The 24034-nt window shown below is 42.4% G+C and overlaps 1 protein-coding gene across 1 annotated transcript in view; it reads right to left on the bottom strand.

Annotated features, from left to right (window-relative positions):
• The window catches only part of LOC120056236 (MAGUK p55 subfamily member 7-like), a 42767-nt gene that overhangs the window by 5654 nt on the left and 13079 nt on the right, over positions 1-24034 (bottom strand). Inside the window, exons 7-12 of the mRNA XM_039004487.1 lie at positions 23761-23846; positions 21950-22030; positions 21379-21575; positions 21078-21142; positions 15733-15903; positions 2309-2389 (exon numbers count right to left, since the gene is read on the bottom strand). Coding sequence (XP_038860415.1) covers positions 2309-2389; positions 15733-15903; positions 21078-21142; positions 21379-21575; positions 21950-22030; positions 23761-23846 — 681 coding nt within the window. The remainder of the gene's footprint in view (positions 1-2308; positions 2390-15732; positions 15904-21077; positions 21143-21378; positions 21576-21949; positions 22031-23760; positions 23847-24034) is intronic.

Genomic DNA, 24034 nt, shown 5'->3' with positions numbered 1-24034 from the left:
CTAATTACAGTTCTAGAATCAGCTCGCCGTACCCCCAATTCACCGTGACCATGAGGAGAGCAAAAACAACCCTGACCCTAGATCCTGGCCTTAGGAGCAGTAGGAGTGAAACATGGTTTAGGATCCAGAGTTGTTACAGATCAAAAGGTCAGGAAAACTTCTGGGCCCTAATGTGGTTTAATAAATCCCCCCCTAGAGTTGATGTCCGCGCCTGCAGTGGAAAATGGCAGACCAGGAGACATCCCGAGAATCTGTCTTTTCACAAAAACACCTGTAGCGTCCGAACCGTTTGGGCTACAAACTAATATGATCCCTTTATGGGACTCTCGCGAACACGATGGTGTTCTCTGTTTTGCTCTACGACCCCCACAAGCATCATGGGACTCATCTGAAGTCGGTAGCGCCGGTCTACCAACTTCTGTCTGTAGCGTACAAAAAGTTTGGGCTACAAAGTAATATGACCCCACCAGCGAAACGTGAGACTCTCACGAGCACGTACAGTACCAGTCTAAAGTTTGCACTAACCTATTAATTCAAGGGTTTTTCTTTATTTTTTACTATTTTCTACATTGTAGAATAATAGTGAAGACATCAAAACTATGAAATTACACATGGAATCATGTACTAAGCAAAAAAGTGCATTTTAGATTGCAGATTCTTCAAAGTAGCCACCCTTTGTTTCAGGACAACTTTGCACACTCCTGGCATTCTCTCAACCAGCTTCACCTGCAATGCTTTTCCAACAGTCTTGTTGGTCAAATAGCCCATACACAGCCTGGAGGTGTGTTTTGGGTCATTGTCCTGTTGAAAAACAAATGATAGTGGGACTAAGCACAAACCAGATAGGATGGTGTATCGCTGCAGAATGCTGTGGTAGCCATGCTGGTTAAATGTGCCTGGAATTCTAAATAAATCACTGACAGTGTCACCAGCATAGCACCCCCACACCGTCACACCTCGTCCTCCATGCTTCACGGTGGGAACTACACATGCGGATATCATCCGTTCACCTACTCTGCGTCTCACCAAAGGACAGATATCCACCGGTCTAATGTCCATTGCTCGTGTTTCTTGGCCCAAGCAAGTCTCTTCTTATTGGTGTCCTTTAGTAGTAGTTTGTTTGCAGAAATTCAACCATGAAGGCCTGATTCATGCAGTTTCCTCTGAACAGTTGATGTTGACATGTGTCTGTTACTTGAACTCTGTGAAACATTTATTTGGGCTGCAATCTGAGTTGCAGTTCATTCTAATGAACTTATCCTCTGCAGCAGAGGTAACTGGGTCTTCCTTTCCTATGTCGGTCCTCATGAGAGACAGTTTCCTCATAGTGCTTGATGGTTTTTGCGACTGCACTTGAAGAACCAGATTGACTGACCTTCATGTCTAAAAGTGATGATGGACTGTCGTTTCTCTTTGCTGATTTGAGATGTTCTTGCCATAATATGCACTTGGTCTTTTACCAAATAGGGCTATCTTCTGTATACCACACCTACCTTGTCACAACACAACTGATTGGCTCAAACGCATTAAGAAGGAAATAAATTCCACTAATGAACTTTTAACAAGGCACACCTGTTAATTGAAATACATTCCAGGTAACTACCTGGTGTAGCTGGTTGAGGGAATGCCAAAAGTGTGCAAACCTGTCATCAAGGCAAAGGGTGGCTACTTTTAAGAATCTCAAATATAAAATATATTTTGATTTGTTAAACACTTTTTTGGTTACTACATGATTTCATCTGTTATTTCATAGTTTTGATGTCTTCACTAGTATTCTACAATGTAGAAAATAGTAAAAATAAAGAAAAACCCTTGAATGAGTAGGTGTGTGCAAACTTTTGACTGTTACTGTACATGTCGGCTGTTTTGCTCTAGGACGCCAACATGACTCACAAGACTTGTCTGAAGGTAGCCCAGTACCAGTTAATGGAAGTACAGTATATGGAAATAGTTTAGTTCCAGAAAAAGGTGTTAAATATGAGTAAAAAAAAACATAATAATTTCCTGCTCTTTCTTATATCGCTCAGATATAGAGTTGGACAGACACTTCAAAACAAACTTCCTTTTGACCATCTGTTTTGCCATGTATGAATGTTATTCAATGTGTTTCTATGGGCTAATAGCAATAAAGTTCAATAAAATAAAATAAAAAATGATATTTCTTTATGCCTACAGAGGTCCAAAAATGCTAAATCAAATAGCAAAATGATGTACGGTATGATCATCTTAAAATAATTCCATATGTTAGCTTAGTATAACCCCTCCCCCCAAATCCAAAAGGCTCAGACTTTTAGGTGTTTTAACTCACGTGGAACAGTGACACCATAGTGGTCAGGGTCAGAGAGCAGGAGTCTCCTCTTCATCTCACTCAGCCCAACTCCACTGGGACCTAAAGGGTTAACCACAACACATTACAGAGCAGCAGCTTCATTGGGCCATAATAAAATGTTAACTACCACAACACATTATATCAACAGCACTTAAAACAACAACAGTCAGCATATTCTGTACAAAAACGCTCTCAAATCTCTTCCTTTCATATTGTCAACCTGCACTTTTCCTCCATAATACCACCCTCTTAAATTACAAAGTGATCTTTCATTCACATAAAAACATCAGAATGAACAACCCTCGAGATGAAATAAGTCCCTTATCCTAGTGATACAGCTGTGATTCAAATCATTGAGAGGATAAGTGTGTGTGTGTGTGTGTGTGTGTGTCCGTGTATGTGTGTGTCTGTGCTTGTGTGCGTGCGTGAAAGAGAGAGGTTGATGCTATTTTGATTTTAGACTGTGACTATACTGCTCCAAAGACCTTGCTTCTCTATCCAGGCAGTTCAGTATCTGTCCACAGATGCTCTGGAAAAGCAATATCGCCCCATCTAGATGAACTGATGCGATTCCTTCAATGACTCCACATAATATCAATGTCATGGCACGTCTTTGGACAGGATTACATACACGCACACGCAGCATCTGGGAACATCTTTAAGGATCTGGGTTGCGCTCAGGAAAGTAGTAGAGTGCAACGTACTGAGCATTTCTGTCACAGATCCCCAGGGTACTGCTGCTCATTCTGTTCACCAGTTCCGGAGGTCGACATCACCGGCCTTCTAGGCTGCACTGAACTGTGTCGTTACACACACCTGGTTCCAATTCCTCACTGATTGTGTTTGTATAAATGTGCACTTTGTTTCCCCATTGGGCTGTCGATTATTGTTCCCATGTCTGTTTGTCGTGTGAGTACCTAAGCATTGTCTCAGCCTGTGCTGCGTGTTTTGTGCATTGTCTATTACGGGTCTCGTCCCGTGTCATTCTATGAGGTTTACCCTCGCTCTTTTGTTTGGGTACATCCCAGTGTTTTGTATATGTGTTTGTTTTGGGTGTATTAAAAACCCAGATGTATTCCTGCGCCTGTCTCCAAGTCCTTTATACCAGTGTGACAATTTCAGATAGAAACCCCATGAATTTACAGTAGCTGCCATGATAACCTACCTAAACAATGTCGGGGAGGCATGACTGTTTTATGTAACGTATTTCTATCTGATAGTTCCACAACGCTCTGCTCTACTGAACATTGCAGACAGAAAAACCATGAATAAAGCTGCCATGATTTCTTACTGTACATATGAGAGGCATGTCTGTTCTATGTAAATATTTATATCTCCGCTCTCCACAACACTGTGCCCTACTGAATGCTACCCAGGTCGATGTCACCGAGTATTGTCTCAAAGTAAGATTCAGAAATACATGCCATCTCGATCACCCGTTGCATGACTTCAGCACATGCAGTCTTAAGTTTGCAGATCAGTTTAAGGTTTTTATTATGCTTTTCACAACCGCTTATTAAAAGGTGGATGTGGAACCACGAGCATGAAAAATATACTTTACTCCCCCCTCACATATCTGATTCTAGATCAGATAGGGAACTAGATCATTTGGCCCAGGTTTCCCGGGTGGGAGGAGTTTTCACCAGGTGCATTCATTTGCAAAGGGCGCTCCTCCCTCAACACTTTTGCCCGTTCACATCATGGGCCATAGACCAGAGCATCGCGGTTCAGCTTAATCGAACGCTGCCATTTACTTTGGAAGCTAGAAAGATTGAGAAAGAGAGAGAATGCTTGTGTATGCGCGTGTGCATGTGTCTGTATCCGCTCATAAATATCTAAATGAAACAAATGGCAAAACGTCCACCTAATTAGCAAACCTGATCCGTCAATAAATGTGTCACTTGTGGATTTGTGCCCAGGCAAGGACTTCCCACTCATAAGAGATATATATGGGTCATTTATCTCCCTCCCCAATGATGACTTCTGGCAATGGTGGATGGAGACTACATGACATCAAACAGAAACCGGTGGTGGAGTTGGTCCAACTCAATTACAGGGTGAAATCTGGATTAACATTTTTTTTATTTTCTTTACATCCCTTACTGTACGTCTGGATGATGAGCTTGCCTGTCATTATCTGTGATCCTGTTCACAGTCCAGCCCAGACCTGGGTTCAAATAGCATTTGTTTTCTTACAGAAACTGAGCTCGATTGAGCTTGTCTGGCACAATGGAACCAATGCAATAGTCCCAAAAGTGGCACTCCAGACAGGCTCAAAGTAAATTATTCTGTATGTGACACAAAATAATATTCCCTCTTCAGTTACGACCAGAGGTTGCCAATAGAGATTACATTACAAAGAGCTCTCAGCAAAGCCTATGTCTGAACCCCATTGAGAGAGACATAGTAAAAGATACATACACCAGACTAGATTCCCTGGCCGTAGGAAAGCCCTGAAGGTGAGTTCCAAATATAATCTGTCCGAAAATATTTACATTAGTATGAAAGGAGAGAATTGGAGTGCTTTCTGACAAAGACCATGCATTTGGTTGCCTAGATTTTATTGATTGAGTCATTAATTAAATAGACATTAAATAAACATCTGATCAGAGCCAGAACTATATATGTGAGTGTAATTTAAGAATGATGACAGCCATGGATCAGACATCAGACAGGAAACAGTTATCCACACCAAGATTATGGCAAGGTCAATGCGAGACTAAAAACCAAGGATGACCGTAGAGGCATTCTAAATAAGTGAAAACTTTAAGTAACGTTCCTCAACATTTCCTTATAGTTTATATAATGTAAAAAAAAATGTATTTAACATTTATTTAACTTCTTGGTACTTGGTCTGGATTGCTTAGCTACACCAACACATTTAGCAAACCTAGCACTCTCCAAATTTGGAGAGTTGCCCTATTGTTTAATTGTGGTCTTACACAGAACCAGCAACCCATTCTTTAGACCAGGGTTTTCAAACATACGGCCCCGCGAGTTTTAACAAAAAATATCTATCTATATATGTGACTAAACTTTTTTTGGCAGAAATGCCTTCTGGAACGTGAGCTTTCATGTGCCGTATTAACAAACTTGTATGCCATCTGTAAATACAAATACAATTCTTAAATTACGAGCCTAGTTGGTTTAGCCACGGAAAAAGAAAGAAACATTACCCCTAGCCATGAGCAAAAACATGAGCTGGTCAGTATGTCCAGGTAACCCTTTCTAGCACTGATATTCTTAAAGATATCACGTAGTAGAACTGCATAAGTGTTGCTCTCCACTTTCTGGAGGACCAAGTTTTTAAATCAGTGGAATTAGAGTATGATAGCTAGGAGATGGAGAAAATTCTGCCATTTGATTACAAATATGCAGACGGAGTTGAAAAGAGAACACACAGAAGGCTGTTGTATAAAACGCCTGTCTACGGATTACATATTCAAACTACGGGCAACCATGGCATCTGTGACAGAGGGAGAAGCGTCCATCCATGTATACAGGTAAGATAGTCTAGCTAGCTACATTTTGAGATATTATACATTTCTAATTGTCAGAAAATGGTCAGAGTGAGCTGTTCTCTCATTTGTGCCTGGAAGTAGCTAGCAAGCTATCCAACCTTAGCCAGTTAGCTTGGGTAACTGCTGCTGTTAGGTCAGAACGCTCGGATCAACTCTACTCCTTGGTCAGAGCATTCACTGTGCGCTCTGAACGCTCCAAGAGTGTTACGTCTACTCCTGCTCCTCCCCTCCGGCGTTCAACGTCACCAGTATACTAACCACCGGTCTTGGGATCCATCATTACGCACACCTGGCAATCAATCATTATGCACACCTGCATGTCATCCATTACCTCACTTATTAACTCCCCTATATCTGGCACTCCCTTAGGTTCTTTCCCCAGTCAGTATTGTTCCTGTGTTTATGTGTAGACGATACTGTTATGTTGTCTCATTCCATGTTTGTTGTTTTATTAAACGTTGCACCTGCTTCTCGACTCTCAGCGTCTCCGTTACAGAATACTGACTCCAACAATGGAAGCAGCAGGAAAACAGAATATCTCCCAGATGGTCGACGAGCAGGGATACCTTCTAAGTCAACACCATGACCAGCTGGCACAACTGGGGACGGCTATGGAAGAGGTTCTTCGCAGTGTGCAATGTCTCAAACATACCCGGGTGGCGTTTCCGTTATTAGCGGAGGATACTCTACACCCAGTCGAACCAGCACAACAGCCCATTCAGCAACCCACTCAGGTCAGCAATGCCTGTTTGTCTCTCCCGGATAAATATGACGGCACCCCATCTAAATGCTGTGGCTTCCTACTTCAGTGCTCCCTCTTCTTTACGCAACAGATGGGAGCTCCCACCATGAGAGGTCCAATTGGAATGGGCCACGGCCGTCTGGGAGAGAGGAGAGGAGGAGCTAGATTCATATGAGGGGTTCATGGCTCTGTTCAAATGCATCTTCGATCATCCCCCAGAGGACGGCTGGGGGATGATCGAGGTCCAGACGGAACTGGCCAGTCAAGATGACAACCTCTCCTTGGATGCACTCATTGTGATGGCCATCCATCTGGATAACCTATTTCGGGAGCGTCGGTACTCTCATCGCATCTCTCCCTCCCTCAGTGAACACTCTGGATCAGAGCCTGAACCCATGGAGGTATGGATCACACGCCTCCCCGCGGTGGAGCAACGCAGATGGAGTCAGCTGGGGCTCTGTCTGTATTGTGGTCAAGGAGGGCACCAGCTCCAGTGATGTACGGCACTTTCTAATCCAGGATCTACAAGAGCAAAGGGATGTTCACGTGATCTTCCACCTCCTGGGGCAGGAGTGAGTATTCCATCTTCATCACTTTCTGCTGAACACTTTTTGATGTCCATCAGACTAGTTGACTGTTCCTCATGTACTGTGTCTACAGCGTTACTGGATTCCGGTGCCGCAGGGAACTTTATTGACCAGACCCTTGCCTCCTCTCTTAACATCATCTCATACCCGCTCTCCTTTCCCGGTTCAAGCCCTCGATTGTCGGCCACTAGGATTCAGAACCATCACACACATCACCCAACCACTAACCCTGACCGTGGAGTCCATTCATCAGGAGAGCATCCCTTTCTTCATCACCAGTGCACCAGTTCACAAGATCATCCTCGGCCTCCCTTGGCTTCCACGCCTAACCCCACCACCTCATGGTCGAGAATGAGAATCACAGACTGGTCATCTGAATGCCAGAGTACCTGCTTCCCCATCCCATCGGTTGAGAGTCATGTGGTTGCCCTTCAGCCCAACATCCCGGAGGCATACCAATAACTGCGAGAGGTATTCTCCAAGACCCACGCCACCTGTCTTACTCATCATCACCCTTGGGAGTGTGCCATCGACTTACTGGCAGGGTCTTGCGCTTCCGCGCAGACGCATCTACCCTCTGCTGGTGGCTGAGACCCAGGCCATGGAGGATTAGAGAAGAGAAGCTCCAACAAGGTTTCATCTGCACTTCCACTTCTCCTGCATCGACTTGTTTCTTCTTCGTAGCCAAGAAGAATGGAGGGTTACGTCCATGTATTGATTACAGAGGACTCAACGAAATCACCACGAAGTACCGTTACCCTCTCACGAACAGCTACGACGGGCCCGGTTCTTTAGCAAACTGGACCTGTGGAGTGCATACAATATCATCCGCATCCGGGAGGGGGATGAGTGGAAAACTGCATTTAGCATGATGTCTGGCCACTACGAGTACTTGGTGATGCCATTTGGCATAGCCAATGCTCAATCAGTGTTCCAGGCATTCATTAATGAGGTGTTCAGGGACATGCTCGGACACCAGGTGGTCATCTATATCAATGACATCCTGGTCTACTCGGCTACCCTGGATGATCACATCACTCACGTTTGAGCAGTCCTGGAACGCCTCCTGTCTAACCACCTGTTCATCAAGGCTGAAAATAGCCAATTTCATCAGAAGGCTGTCTCCTTCTTAAGCTACCGAATCAGCCCACAGGAAGTGACGATGGACGGCAAGAAGGTAGATGCGGTCAGGTCATGGCCAGTCCCAACCACCATAAAGGGGTTACAATGGTTTTTGGGGTTTGCCAACTTCTACTGCCATTTCGTCAGGAACTTCAGCTCCGTCGCCGCCCCTCTCACCTCTCTCCTCAAGGGTGGTCCCCGTAGGTTGGTGTGGAGCCCAGCAGCCGACAAGGCCTTCCATCTACTCAAGGGACGTTTCACCTCCACCCCTTTGCTCAAACACCCAGATCCCACGATATCCTTTGTGGTGGAGGTGAATGCTCCAGAGGTGGTACTGATCTCCTTTAGACAGTTCTGTCTAAACGACAGTGTAATCTACGGTAATTGTATCCGTGTGCATATTACTCAAAGAAACTTTCCCTTGCAGAGAGGAATTACGACGTCGGTCATCGAGAGCTCCTGGTGGTGAAGTTGTCATTAGAGGAGTGAAGACACTGGCTGGAGGGCGCCAAGGAACCATTTGTCATCCTCACCAACCATCGGAAACTGGAGTACATACGGACAGCGAGGAGGCTGAATCTGCACCAAGCAAGGTGGGCCCTTTCCTTCACAAGTTTCGACTTCACACTGACCTATCGCCCAGGTTTTTAAAAAACATGAAGGCCCTGTACCGTCTCTACGATTCGAGAGAGGGTCCTGTCCAAAATACACCTATAATCCCATCCTCCCGAGTTGTAGCTCCTATGGTCTGGGACGTAGATGTGGACATTCACCAGGCTCTGGAGATGGAGCCCACACCCACTAACTGTCTTCCCGAAAGCATCTACGTTCCCACGGGGATAAGGGATCGGCTGCTTACCTGGGCACACACAGCGGTCGTCGCTGGACATCCAGGTATTTCTCGCACTAACCAATCCATCTCTTAGAGGTACTGGTAGTCCACCTTGGCGCAGGACGTCACTCACTACGTCAAGTCCTGTTCCGTATGTGCCCAAACCAAATAACCCCGGAACGCTCCAGCAGGGAAACTCCTTCCCCTTCCTGTGCCTCAGCGTCCCTGGTCCCATCTATCCATTGACTTTGGTACTGATCTCCTCTCTGACAGTTTCACCATCATTTTGGTGGTTGTGGATAGATTTTCAAAATCCTGTCGTTTAATCCCTCTTTCTGGTCTCCCTACTGCTCTCCAGGTCGCTGGGGCACTATTCCAGCATTATGGCCTTCCGGAGGACATCGTCTCCGACCGTGGCCCCCAATTCACATCACGGGTCTGAAGAGCCTTTATGGAGAAGCTCGGTGTCACAGTTAGCCTCACTTCCGGGTATAGCCTCAGTCCAACAGGCAGGTGGAGAGGAGGAACCAGGAGCTGGGGAGGTTCCTGAGGAGTCATTGTCAGTACCGGTAGGGAGCGTGGGCTCGATTCTTTCCATGGGCGGGGGAGTATGCCCAGAACTCGCTACGTCACTCCTCTACTGGGTTAACCCAGAACACACTGGAAGAGGGTCTTCAGCCAATCCTGGCTCCGTGGACCCCGGGCCAGACCGTGTGGTTCAGGCATGCAGAAGAAGTGTGGAGTGACGCTCACGTGCGACTCCAGTGTGCCATCCACCATCAAAAGGAGCAGGCAGACCGCCACTGCTGTGCGACCCCCGTGTACCACCCTGGGGATCATGTCTGGCTCTCTACCAGGAACCTCCCACCCCGCCTGCCCTGCAAGAAGCTGAGCCCCCGGTTTGTGGGGCCATTCAAGGTTTTCAGATTCAGAAAACTTTAATGTCCTCAAAGAGGCAATTCATCTTGCAGCAGTCATAAAACATATAACATGTAAAAATATAAAATAAATAGCAAAGGATATTTACAAACAAATAGGCAGGGTAAGTGCAATTTCATAGTGCAAGTGCTAAGTGCAATTAATCCAACATTTGTTAAGTTGCAGAATTGCATTCGGAATAACAGAGAACTTGGCCCTATTTTTTTTAACCTTAGGTAGTCTGTACCTGCATCCAGAGGGAAGGAGATGGAATTCAGGGTGGAGTGGATGGGAAGAGTCAACCTCTATTTTATTGGCTCTGCCCAGGTAGAGAGTTGACCGTTCTTGCTGTTGCTGCCCCATGATTTTTCCACAAGTCCTGACTATCTTTCCCAACCAATATTTCTGTGCAAACTTGATATTCCCAAACCAGCAGGTCAAGCAGTAGGACAGATTGCTCTCAATGAATGATTTATAAAAGAGAACCATGATGGTTAGATCAATGTTAAAAAAGTGCAGTTTCTTTTAAGGAAATACAGTCTCTGTTGGCCTTTCTTAAAAATAGCGTCAGTACACTGATCCCAGGACAGCTTGTTGTCAATGTCTATCCCAAGGTATTTGTACTCCTCCACTATTTCAATGGGCTCACCTTTTACCAGTGATGGTTTATTAACTTTCAAAGCAGAATTACTTTCCCATTGTTCCTCAACTCTAGTGTATGATATACCATTTTCTAGCTCTGAATCTCTACTTTTATCCAATTTAAAAAACGGCATTTCAAATTTTGCTACATTAGACCGAATAGAGCCGGTCGGTCACTGAAATCGGTCTTATGTAGCAATTACATTTTTATTTTATTTTTTACAATGGATAAAAGTAGACTCAGAGCTACAAAATGGTATATCATACACTACAGTTGAACAATGGGAAAGTAACTTTGCTTTGAAAGTTGGTAGACTTTAAGAAAATGGCCTTTGAATATTTTGGTACTACTACTGGAGTCCTTTGTCTACACCCATTCTGCATCGTTCACACCATCTTAAGCTTTAACCCCACTCATCCCTTTAAGGGTTGATCCGAATGTACTAACAGCAGTCAAGCACCCAAGCTAACTTGCTAGCTACTTCCAGACATCTAAGTGAGAGAGAACAGCTCACTGAACATTACTCGTCCTAGCAGAGCTGGTTAGGCTTTTGTTATCCAGAGCGTTGGTGGCTGCAACTGTGCTGTCAGATTGTCCGTTCGTAAATTCACTGGACGCTCTGGCCGATGAGTAGGGTTGATCCGAATGTTCTGACCTCACAATGGCAGTCAAGCACCCAACTTAACTGGCTAACACTGGCTTGCTTGCTAGCTAACTCCCCACTCAGATCATTTTACTCACCCTAGCAGAGCTGGTTAGGCTGTTTTCATGTTATCCAGAGCGTTGGTTAGTAGAACTGTGCTGCTGGCAACAACTTAACATTTACTGACACTTGCCATATTCAACGGGTGTTGGGCGTTCGTAAATTCAGTTGTTCTGCGCTCTCTTGCACACTCAGACGAGAGTCATCTGAAATTGGAGTAGATGGCCAGACTGAATTTACGAACGCACCCAAAATGGTTACTTGCATAGTGGTGTCTTTTGTTAAGACATGTAGCTAGCTAGCTAGCTAGCTAGCTAAACAATGAAGCATAATCCCAACTCATGACGTTACTACCCTGCATGAATATGCGGGTAGCTAACCAACCAGGTGCAATGTTAGCTAACTAACATTAGGCTATAGCTAGCTAAGCAAATGGCTCTGAGATACGTTTAATAAGGTCATACATGTAATGTTAGCTAGCGAGCCAGCCAGCTACTGTTAGCTAGCTAGGAAGACAATGAAGCATAATCACAACTCATGACGTTACTACACTGCATGTAGCTAACCAACCAGGTTCAATGTTATCTAGCTAACATTAGGCTATAGCTAGCTAAGCAAATGGCTCTGAGATACGAATAATAAGGTCATACACGTAACGTTAGCTAGCAAGCCATAATCACAACTCATGACATTACTACCCTGCATGAATCTGCAGGTAGCTAACCAACCAGGTTCAATGTTAGCTAGCTAACATTAGGCTATAGCTAGCCAAGCAAATGGCTCTTTGTCAAAATTAGAAACGTGTAATATCTGAAAATATAGGTAGCTAGACTATTTTACCCGTATACATCATTCATGGTTGGACACGTCTCCTGTCGGATGCCATGGTTACCCTCAGTTTGAAGATGTAATCCGGAGACAGGTGTTTTCTCCATCTCCTTAGCTATCATACTCGAATTCTACTGATTTCAAAACTCAGTCCTCCAGAAAGTGGAGAGCAACACTTAAGTTTTAATACACAATACAATAAAAAAGCAGCGTTAGACAGGATTACCTAGACATACTGACCAGCTCAAATAGACAGAAGCATGCTACAGTGGCAAGAAAAAGTATGTGAACCCTTTGGAATTACCTGGATTTCTGCATAAATTGGTCATAAAATTTGATCTGATCTTTATCTAAGTCATAACAATAGACAAACATAGTGTGCTTAAACTAATAACACACAAATTATTGTATTTTACTTGTCTATATTGGATACATAATTTAAATATTCACGGGCATGTCAGATCTCACCAAACTATCTCCAATATTGCAACCACGTTTATAGACCACCAGTGGGGGTTCCTTGAAGGGGTGTGCCATTTTTTTGTCCGATTGCAGAATTTGCCAGTGCTTTTTCAGGATTGCTTTCATTTTCTCCGAACCCTTGGTGTACTTAATGCAAAAGACGATTGTGTTGTTTTTCTTCTTTGGTTGAGTTTTTAGTAATTCCTCTCTTGGTTTTTGAGATATTTTCATCATGGCAGCATCAAGACTTTTGTCCTTGTAGCCTCTCATTTTGAATTTCTGTCATTTTTTTTGCATTGTTGTCAAAATCTGACTGGTAACTGCATAACCGGCTATATGGTCGACCATTCTTAAAGGAATGCATACTATCCGCACATAGCAAGGTATTGCGATCTGTGGGCTTTGTGTATAAGTCTGTGTGTAATGCGCCATTCCTCTTTGATAATCCATAAGTCCAGGTAGTTTATTTATCTCTCATCAGTCTGCATGGTGAATTTGAGGTATTCAGAGCTCTCGTTTAGTAGAGTTTGGAATTCATTTAGTTCCTGCTGACTTCCTTCTCAGAGCACAAAGACATCATCTATGTATCTCTTCCATAGAAGTATTTTAGAAAGTAAGGGGTGTGTCTGTTTTAAAAAGGAATGCTTCTTCAAATTGTCCCACATACAGGTTTGCATAGTTGGGGGGAAAAGGGGGAGCCCACGGCTACACCCCGAATTTGAAGGAAAAAGTCTAACTCAAAGACTAAGTAGATTGATGCTGTATGTATGTTGAATGTATGTTGATGCTAATATGATGTACAATATTCCATTATGTTTTTATATGATAACAATAGCGTAATATATTTCATATGCCATATACTATTTTTTAACAGTTTCACTAATTCATTTTAATTAACTTAATCATTATGACACACCCCTCACTACTGTCATTGGTTACACTATTTGCACTGTGTGTCTACATAACCTGGTTCAAGTATTCATGACATTACTCGGAGGAAGGCACAGCGATGCCGAAACGTTGGTAAATACTTATTAAATAGCTGGGAGATTATACGTGGAGTGTGCGACTTTATTTTGATAGTTAATTCGCCGTTAGTCAGCACCTCCACACAAACTATTATTCAGGGTGTGCGCCAGCTCATGTTTTTTTTATCCAGTATTTATTATTAGAAATATATAATTTGTTTGGGGAGGAGACAAACTCAGTATACTTCAAAATTACTACAACCAAATCGAAACAATGTAGAAATTATAATGGACCTACATTCATAGTTTCTTGACTATGTTCTGCTCGCTTATAATCACCGAAATGAAAGCTAGAAACAGCCAGGAAGCATAATGTCACGTTCCTGACCTGTTTTTCCTTTTTCTTGTATTTATTTAGTTGGTCAGGGCGTGAGTTGGGGTGGGTTGTCGATGTGTTATTTTCTGTGTTCGGCCGGGTATGATTCTCAATCAGAGACAGCTGTCAATCGTTGTCCCTGATTGAGAATCATACTTAGGCAGCCTGGGATTCACGTGTGTTTTGTGGGTGTTTGTTCCTGTGTCAGGTTTTGTGCCACACAGGACTGTTTCGGTTTTGTCACGTTTGTTGGTTGTTTTGTATTTTGAAGTGTTTTGTTGACTTTCAGTAAATAATGAACACTAACCACTCTGCGTTTTGGTCCTCTCCTTCTGTCAGCGAGGACAGTCGTTACACATAAACAAAATGCCAAAACTTATGGATAGAGGACTATTTTTTCGTAACAAATTTTCAGTGCAGCCCTCCGGACCTCGTTGAAGAGCGAATGTGGCTCTCAGGGAAAAATGAGTTTGACACCCATGCTTTAGGCATATAACGATTTTGGAGTGAGCATGTTACAATTTCATTCCAATTCCACTGTAACCGCCCATGCCGTTTGATGCCTGCTATACCATAGCTGCTTTTTTTAGCAACGTTTGTGTATTTACTCTAGCGTTGCTCCCTATTGGGTTAAATACAAAATGTCCATGGGAAGCCAAAAGTTCAATAAAATTCCATTTTAACTTACTGTGCCAGTGGGCAGGAAGGTTGGTGCTTAAAACGGCGGAAAATTGAGTCAAAATATCTAAAGGAACATATTATTAAAACAGACTTTTCAAAACGTGGTCCTCTCTGCTTACCTCATGTTAAATTTAAAATCCTGCAGGTGTGCCATATGTGCACAAAAAAATGAATAACTTGGAGGGGACTTTTATTTTGACATGAGGTAAGCAAAGAGGAAGTTGGTCTACAACAAACCCACCTTTGGAAATAAGACTGACCTTTAGATATTTTGTCTCAAATTCGCCCTGTTTTAAGAACAACCGTCCTGCCCACCGGCACAGTAAGTTGACATTTAATTTAACTTCTGGCTTACCCGGACTGTTCAGTTTTTTTCAACCCAATAGGGAGCAACACTACTGTATTTTTATTTTAACCTTTTTTTTAACTAGGTAAGTCAGTTAAGAACAAATTCTTATTTACAATGACGGCCTACACCAGCCAAACTTGGACGACGCTGGGGCAATTTTGCACCGCCCTATGGGACTCCCAATCATGGCCGGTTGTGATACAGCCTGGATTCGAACTGCTTAGACCGCTGTGCCACTCGGCGTTGCTAAAAGCAGCCAGGAAAGTTCACATTTGGAAAGTTTTCAGACCCCTTGACTTTCTCCACATTTTGGTATATTAAGCCTTATTCTAAAGTGGATTAAATTATTTTTTTCCCGTATCAATTGAAGGTTTCTAAAAACCTGTTTTGTTTTTTCATTATGGGGTATTGTGTGTAGATTGATGAGGAACACATTTTAGAATAAGGCTGTAACGTAACAAAATGTGGAAAAACAGAAGGGGTCTGAAAACTTTCTGAATGCACTGTATACCCAAGCATGAACAAGCTTTATATGGCTGTGTTGGTCTTCATATGGCTGTGTTTGTCTTCATATGGCTGTGGTGGTCTTTAGATGGCTGTGGTGGTCTTTAGATGGCTGTACTGGTCTTTAGATGGCTGTATTTCTTGGTATATGCTTATCTCCTACTCACCAACCAGCAGGACCAGCCGACGTCCCTCTTTGGGGTCCCTGCAGTATGGGGCCACCTCCAGGTAGGTGGGTGTCTGTGTGGCTCCTCCCATCTCCTGGCTCTTCCTTTTAGACTCAACACTCCCACTCCTACCGCCCCTCCTGCCCAGCCGGAAACTCCTTCTCAGACCAGCTGCAGGGATAGAGATACCTGTCACACACCTGTCACTGTGTGCATGTGTGTGGGTGTGGGTGTGTGTGAATGTTATGTCTTTACTATTATTCTACAATGTAGAAAATAGTAAATCAAAATAAAAACCCTTGAATGAGTAGGTTTGTCCAAACTTTTGACTGGTACTGTACATGTCATACATGAATCCTACTGCATATAGTCACCATATTTAATGTAAGATGAGCAGACTGGTGGATGTCTGCAATTACACAAACAGGGAGCAAAATAAAAGCGGCTCTCGAGTGCTGGGTATGATGACATACAGCAATGAGGAGAAGGAAGAACTGCAGACAGGCAAATGTGTATGAGATTTAAAAGAGCATCACACAGAACTGTCACCAGTCTCACCACCAAACCTGTTGACAAGCACTGTCGACCATCTCAACTCCACCACTCTGAGGAGACTAAGGAGAGGACAACATACGATTGAATGTTCTTTCATGCATTCGCTTGAATGAAAACAGAGCCTATGCCATGTGTATGTGGTCTGGCCCGGATTAGCATGTCCTCCATGGTGTAACTGCCTGCTATAGATGTGGGTCTTACATTGCTTTGACATCAGTTGCAGTTTAAATCAGTAAGCAGAACAGGATTTTGGGCCTGTTTTCCTTGTTGCATGCTACAATTACTGTCATTTTGTCTGTGTTGACTTCACTTTTAAAGAATGAGTTTACCTGACTTTATCAATCAGCACAGTTGGAAGAGGGTGGCAGAGATCGAATTAAACCAATATCAGATTTGATTAATTTTATTACAGTGACAACAGGATATTCATGTAGTTTAAGGAAATAGGATATTGAGCATGCTGAAAACAATCTCCAAGACGCTGTCACCAAGAGTCAGTCTGAAATTATCGACAGAATCTAAAATAGGAAAAATAATTATGTGTTTCTCTTCTAGCTGCCATGCCAAACACCCTCCATATAGTACTGTACTGTTCTGAACATACTAAAACCTATGCAGTCAGTGCGTGTATTATTTTGCTTCACTTTCAAATTCAAACTTCCTCCTACAGCACTAAACTACTATGAAGTGCACACTACATCCTCCTTCACTCTGAAGTTTACCTATGTTCCTTTCCCCCTAAATAATCTAGAGTACTTCAGTGCACTTCACATGTAGTGCACATGCATGTGATACCACACCAGGTGGTCCTCTCCAGTATCTCCTCTTCCAAATTCTGCTGTTTTCGACTCTCTCTCTCCCTCTCTCTAACCGCACCTGCTGTCTCGACCTCTGAATGCTCCGCTATGAAAAGCCAACTGACATTTACTCCTGAGGTACTGACCTGTTGCACCCTCTACAACCACTGTGATTATTATTTGACCCTGCTGGTCATCTATGAACATTTGAACATCTTGAAGAATAATCTTAAATGGCCACGTACTCTTATAATCTCCACCCGGCACAGCCAGAAGAGGACAGGCCACCCCTCAGAGCCTGGTTCCTCTCTAGGTTTCTTCCTAGGTTCCTGCCTTTCTAGGGAGTTTTCCCTTGCCACCGTGATTCTACATCTGCATTGCTTGCTGTTTGGGGTTTTAGGCTGGGTTTCTTATAGCACTTTGTGACATCTGCTGATATAAAAAGGGCTTTATAAATACATTTGATTGATAGCTAGCGTGCTGTCAGTCGTGTGGCATCCATTAAACAATCAATAGCACTTTGGAGCTGAGACTCAGAGAAAGTACAGAGCGCTACCACATCCTGTTCTGGAATCTGGACAGACACTACACATGCGCAGTACAAAGATATGACATGCTGTAACTTCAGTAGCCAATAATAAACAACACCTGACACTTAACTCAGTCACACCTAAAGCAGGAGTGCAAAATGATACACGAGGATTCCATTGACATCAAATATGCAGGTATCTATTCAAATATGCAGGTTTCTATTCAAATATGTGGGTATCTATTCTTCTCATGATTTTGCTGCTTGAAACCTAATAATGCACCGGTGACCATGAACAAGGATCAGACAGCTACCCATTGTTTCTATTATTCTGTCTGGGAAATGCATTTTAAGTTTTGATAAAGCAAAACACACACACACACACACACATTCTCTCTCTCTCTCACACACACAAACGCACTGACACACACACTATTGCTAAACCGACATCAAACACATCCAAGGGATCTGAAGAAATGGGGAAAATGATCTGGCTGTTTAAAACTCATTATCTTTCCTTGGCTTCCCCTATATCTCTGGGGAGTACATACGGATTGAATAATCTGGTTTGTAAATAGAGCTTTTTTTCAAACCAGAAACAGACTGGCCATATGGCAGTTCGGGATAATGCCAGATGGGCTGGTCCATCTTTAACCTAATGGGTCTGTCTAGAAATGGGCAGGTATGTTAGAAATGCCCGGGTCGATTTTTGGTTCTAGTCCGTCTCAAGTTCAACCCCTGCTTGGTTTTTCATTCCGTGTCTGGATCTTATTGGTAGTAAGGAGGTGATACATTTTCCTCATCCCTATCCCTGGAAAAGGTAACATCTCACCGATGTGGATTCCAGTAATAGCTCCATAGTCTGCATCCTCCACCACTGTAGAGAGAGAGCAGAACACTGGAGAGAGGGAGGGAACAGAACATAATTTTAATTCCTAATCAAATCAGTACAGTGCATTACTTTTTTTATATTATTACTTTGAACACAGGGGGTAAAAAGTTTTTTTTACATTGTTCGATAGAAACATAAAGCGAAAGAAGACCAACTATGACAAGCAAGCAGTACCTTCCTCCTTTTCTGAGAAGCATGGATACAAAACAAGAATAGTGAATCATGGAGACAGTAGTTAGTTATGTCTCTACACTTATAAAACAGTGGTTCATAAATAGGCCCATAAAGCAGGGGTTGGCATCAGGCAGTCCGCAGGCCAAAATCAGCCCACGAGTGATTTTTTGGGGGGCCCGAAAGTTTAGTAACAAAAAATAAGAATACAAATGTTTTGGGTAAAAAAAGACTGTAAAATCACCAGGAATTCAGCTAAAAATGTGTTTAATTTAGGAAATCTATTCCCAAGTATTCCCACAAAATAAAAAAAGAGATATGTGATCGTGTCTCAATCAAGCTATAACATTTTTGTTATTTTCAAATACAATCTGATTTGGGCTTATTTATGTTCAATTTGCAGTGTCGAAATTATTATATTTATTTTCCCGGCCCCCAAACATTCGCTCTGGCATTTTGAACCATTTAATGTGTCTGAAGGTACAAACTCTGCCTATTCGGCATGCCCGGAGAGCAAATCAAGTGCACCTATAGACCTACCACTAACCAATCGGATTGCTTAGATCACAGTGTCAAAATAAATTGATAATGTGATTTAAAAACGTCTTAAACCTTAACTAGAGACAGACCATTAAGGAATACAGCAAAAAGCTGCTGTTTTTGTGAGTGAGTTCATGTTTAAGTTTTATTCAACACTTTTATAAGCCATGAAATGTGCTCCTACACTTATGCTGCATCCAGCATTGCAGCTTCAATGTATGAGCAGCAAAGTGTATCGATAGGCTTGCATTATTATTATTAGCGACTATGTGTTTTTAATATCAAGTGATATTTTACTTTCTCTGGTCAAAGAAGTAACATACATTTGTGCAAGCGCCCGCATGCTTCCCATCCGAAACAGTTCGTTACAGTTCATGAAAACTATATTGTGATGACATTTTGTCACGTGTTTGTTCGTTTTGGTCTTTGGCAATGGATTTTTTGGGTTGTTCGTGCGCTCAAAATATTTTCTCGGGGCAAGCCGAAGTTTGGGAGCTGAAGTCTACGCCCCTTCGTCGGTCATTGGTAAGGATTCTTCAATTAAGTATTTGTTGTCATTCAACGATAGACGACTTGTTTCCATACACATTTTCTCACTTGAGAAATACTGCACCAAACATCTTAATTAAATGCTAAATTGTGTGACTAAGATCTCCTTAACAAAAATGTCAATTAATGATTCTTGTGTTATCTTAGAATAATTCTGACTACTTTGAGGAAGTATATACAGGCTATGGCATCTCAAGATGGACAAACAGTACTATTGACACTTTTAATTGTTTTCAAGTGAAGGTCTTTTAAGAGAGTATGCAAGCACATTTGTTCGGTTCGCCTAGCCGCCTTCACCCTCTGATGCTCGCTCTCCCTCCGCTGAGACTGGCAATCAGATGCAGCAGGCACAATCAGTCAAGTAAAATAAAGAAAGCACATAATTTACATTTATGCTCACTCAGCCTTGCCTCACAAGTAACACAACAAATGATGATCTATCTATTACCGGTGTGATCATATACCTCAAGTTTTGAAATATAATTTTTTAAATGGTATAAGAAGAACAACATTGGCAGGGCAATTCAAGCATATCCAATATGCAGTGATCATGTACTGGGCATATAGCCTACTACAGACGTCATTGCTACAGAACTGTTTTTAAGTCATGTTTTTAAAAATCTGAGCGGCAGATCTCAGCCTTCATTTTGACTCAGAAGTGATCTCGGCTCAGAAAAGTTTTGGGACCACTGCCCTAGATGAACTATTCAAGACCCATCAGTTGCTACCATTTGGGAAACACTGACATAGTACATAGTGCTTGAGTATGTTAACTGATTAACTGAGCTACTCCTTGTGAAAATTTGATAAGTAATATGGTATTACAGTATAGTATTTCAAAGTATTGTGTATTTAACCCAGATCTGGACCTGTATCCAAACAGAATAGAACATTGGTTGTAAGTGCTGAGAATACTCTTATGGGTAAAAAATAAAAGCTATGTCTTCAAACAGGTTTTAACAGGATTCCTAGGACCTTTTCTGAGATGCTTTATGGATTGACCTTGGTGCGGTCCTAAGGGATTCCCTTGCACATGTGGTCCCGTGTGGCTCAGTTGGTAGAGCATGGCGCTTGCAACGCCAGGGTTGTGGGTTCAATTCCCACGGGGGGACCAGGATGAACTTTCCAATTTGTAAGTCGCTCTGGATAAGAGCGTCTGCTAAATGACTTAAATGTAAATGTGGCATTGCCCTGACGTGTGACTTTCACCTTGACCTTCAGGTATGACCTTAGACCTTCAGCCTTTGTCCTGGGAGAGTGTTAAATGACTGTTTATTCCCTGCAGGTGGGGGTTTATTGGAGAGATCATCACCTGTCACTTTTTTGGGGACTCTCTGAGGTTTAAATAAGGCTTTGGGCCGCTGGAGAGCGACTCTCCTAAAGGAAAGAAAAAGAGAACAGTTACGCCTGTTCTCGTGTTTGAGATGTCATCTCAAAGTGATATAGACGTACAATAGCGGTTTGTATTGCTGTCAAATAACTTTTCTCGAGTTCATAAAATGGTTAAGATTGGAGTTAAGAAAACTACACAACAAGTCAAACTAACACAAACGCTGATGTGAGGGTAGTTATGAATGGCTGTGCATAGATTGACCATGGACATGGAGGCCCACCTCTCCTGAAGTTGCCTGGAGGGGATGAGTCCTGCTCGGGAGTTGCTGTCACCATGACGACAGGCTTGCCACCAGGTGTCGTCCTCCTGGTTAACGATCTGAAGGATGTCCCCCCTCTTGAAGCCCAGCCCTGCCTGTCTGCAGGGGATGGCAGGGTCCTCCTCAGGATTGTAGTCAAAGAGCGACCGCACAAATAACTGAGAACCACAACAAAAAACACAAGAGCTTTACTTCATAATTTTTTTTTACCAGATACGTGCAATGAAATATGTTAATTTACATAGTCAGCAATAACAGTACGGCGCCCCTGGATCAAATTGGGGTTAGGTGCTTTGATCAAGGGCACATCGGCAGATTTTTCACCTTGTCTCGGGCTCAGGTATTGGAACCAGCAACGTTCGGTTACTGGCCCAATGCTCTAACTGCTAGGCTACCTGCTACCAATGATTCAACAACAGGAGAAAGTGCTGTGAAGGTGGTATATGGTTGTCATGTTGCTATCTCATACTCTGATACTGTTATTTGTCTGAAATGCCAAAGAACCAATATAAGCAGAGCACGATAGCTTTACCATAGTCTCATTGGCTGACAGCTCTTCCTTGATGCCAGGTACCGGTATCACTTTAAACGTCACCTCTCCCTGCGATTGAGCCTGGCACAAAAATTATCACAGAATGTAGACTTGACTGACACACAGACAGGTACACATTAGACCACACAAACACATCAGTGATGTGTGATGCAAGCAAATACATACAATGATCCAAGCTTACAAGCAGCTAGCCTCTTAAATGTAAAGTCCCCATATTTGGTGACCCTATTTGATTTATTGTATTCAATTCAGTCTGGTGTGAGAACGGTAGCTCCTATCTGCAAAAGCAGGGCGTCTGCGGAAAGCTGAGTATCTTGGCTATTGATCTGTGTCTTAAAATATTTGGTGTCTTACTACCATATATGGGAATACGAATGTATAAGGGCAGGCCATGAAAAATGTGATGAAAACACTTGGATATCCCCTGTATGTCCCCGACACCACCACAATGTTTGTGAGAGGTTGGTGTTGTAGACATTTAGTTTTTATAGTGAACAATAACATTTAGGCACATCCAGTGTGCAAAAACAGTGCAATTATCACATGCAGACACTTTGGAGAGGTTGAAAGGACACTTGAATGTACCCTATATACCCCATAACACCACCACAATGTTTGAGTGAGGTTGATATGGTAGAAATTGTGTTTTTATACTGAACAAATAGCATTTAGGGATTGTAAATGTGTAATAGCACTGGAATTAATAACACTGACACCACTTAAACATCTGCCCGTTTCTAGTTGTTAGGTCTATCAATCCCAGTTTTTTCTGATATTGTTCACATGTTGTGGAAGCCATCTGATGTGTTTCCAGCTCTGGGCATCAATAATTCATTTATAGGTTGTCAATGAAAGATTACTTTAAAACATTTTAAAAAAGGATTGTTTTGTGTATGCTTGATCTTGTGTATTCTGAACTATGTAACTCTTATCTATCTTCTGATCATTTCCTCATAATCTCCCAGATGTCTTCTTTCCAAATATACCAAGTTTGGGCATGTCAGAATCATGTATTTACACACGAATAGCAGTTACTTTTGGGTATGTCTATTTAGGCGGAAATCAAAATTTTGACATTACATCTAAGCTAGACACTAGCCTCACTTGGTGTTAGGAATTTTATGAATAATGACTAAACAATGTCTACATTTAGATAAAACTATAATTAATTGAACTCTACACTGTATTATTATATCTGATTAATAATGTTAATTCATAAGGAAGGGATTATGTAGCATGAACAAGGTGTAATTAAAACATAATAAACACCATTCCAACTTAGTTAAAGAAGTATGTGCTGTGGGTTATTAAGTAAGCAAAAAGGATTGTTAACCTATGGTTGAACCGACTCAACTTAGCCCTGGGATGTTTAGATAAGGCAGCGAGTGACTCCTTAGGTCTTCCATTATCTTGAGCTGTCTGCTAAAGTGGTAATAAATTATGGTGAAACTTCAGGAGTTAATCTAGTTATATTGTGTGTCATGTGTGTGCGCTGGGGAGTTGGAATGAACTTTTGAACCTGTTTTGTCTTGGTCGAGAGGAGGAGCTTCATTTTGTGACCAATGATGTCATATTTTGTATATAAACTGTTGTTCGTGGTTCAATGGGAGCGTGCTCCGAGAATAAATACTATTATCTAATTTTAATAAGACTGGTCCCTGTCTATTTTATACAAATAAGAATCTTACAAATTCTTATAAACAGACAGAGTGATGTTAATTAATGAACACATATAGGAATTATGAAATTCCTGTGACACTTGGCCAGACTTACAGACCACACACTCACACCATAATAGGAATGATTTCCTCCGGTGTCTTATCCTCCATTTGGACTCCATTGACTTCCCTTAGCTCATCGCCCTCATGAATCAGACCTGCAAAATATCTTTGATTAAAGAGCACTAATTTCTCTGTAACGTTTTATAAATGTATGATTACACTGCTATTACATTGTATATATGTAAAGGACATCACTCTGCTTGCTTAGTGAGTACCATTTCCTCCTGTTTCGGCCCATACCTGGCAAGAACTCGGGACCTCTGCCTTGCAAGCACACGTGACC

The sequence above is a fragment of the Salvelinus namaycush genome, chromosome 11, assembly GCF_016432855.1.
Source record: "Salvelinus namaycush isolate Seneca chromosome 11, SaNama_1.0, whole genome shotgun sequence".
Taxonomy (NCBI): Eukaryota; Metazoa; Chordata; class Actinopteri; order Salmoniformes; family Salmonidae; genus Salvelinus; species Salvelinus namaycush.
This window is presented reverse-complemented; position numbering and strand designations above follow the sequence as displayed.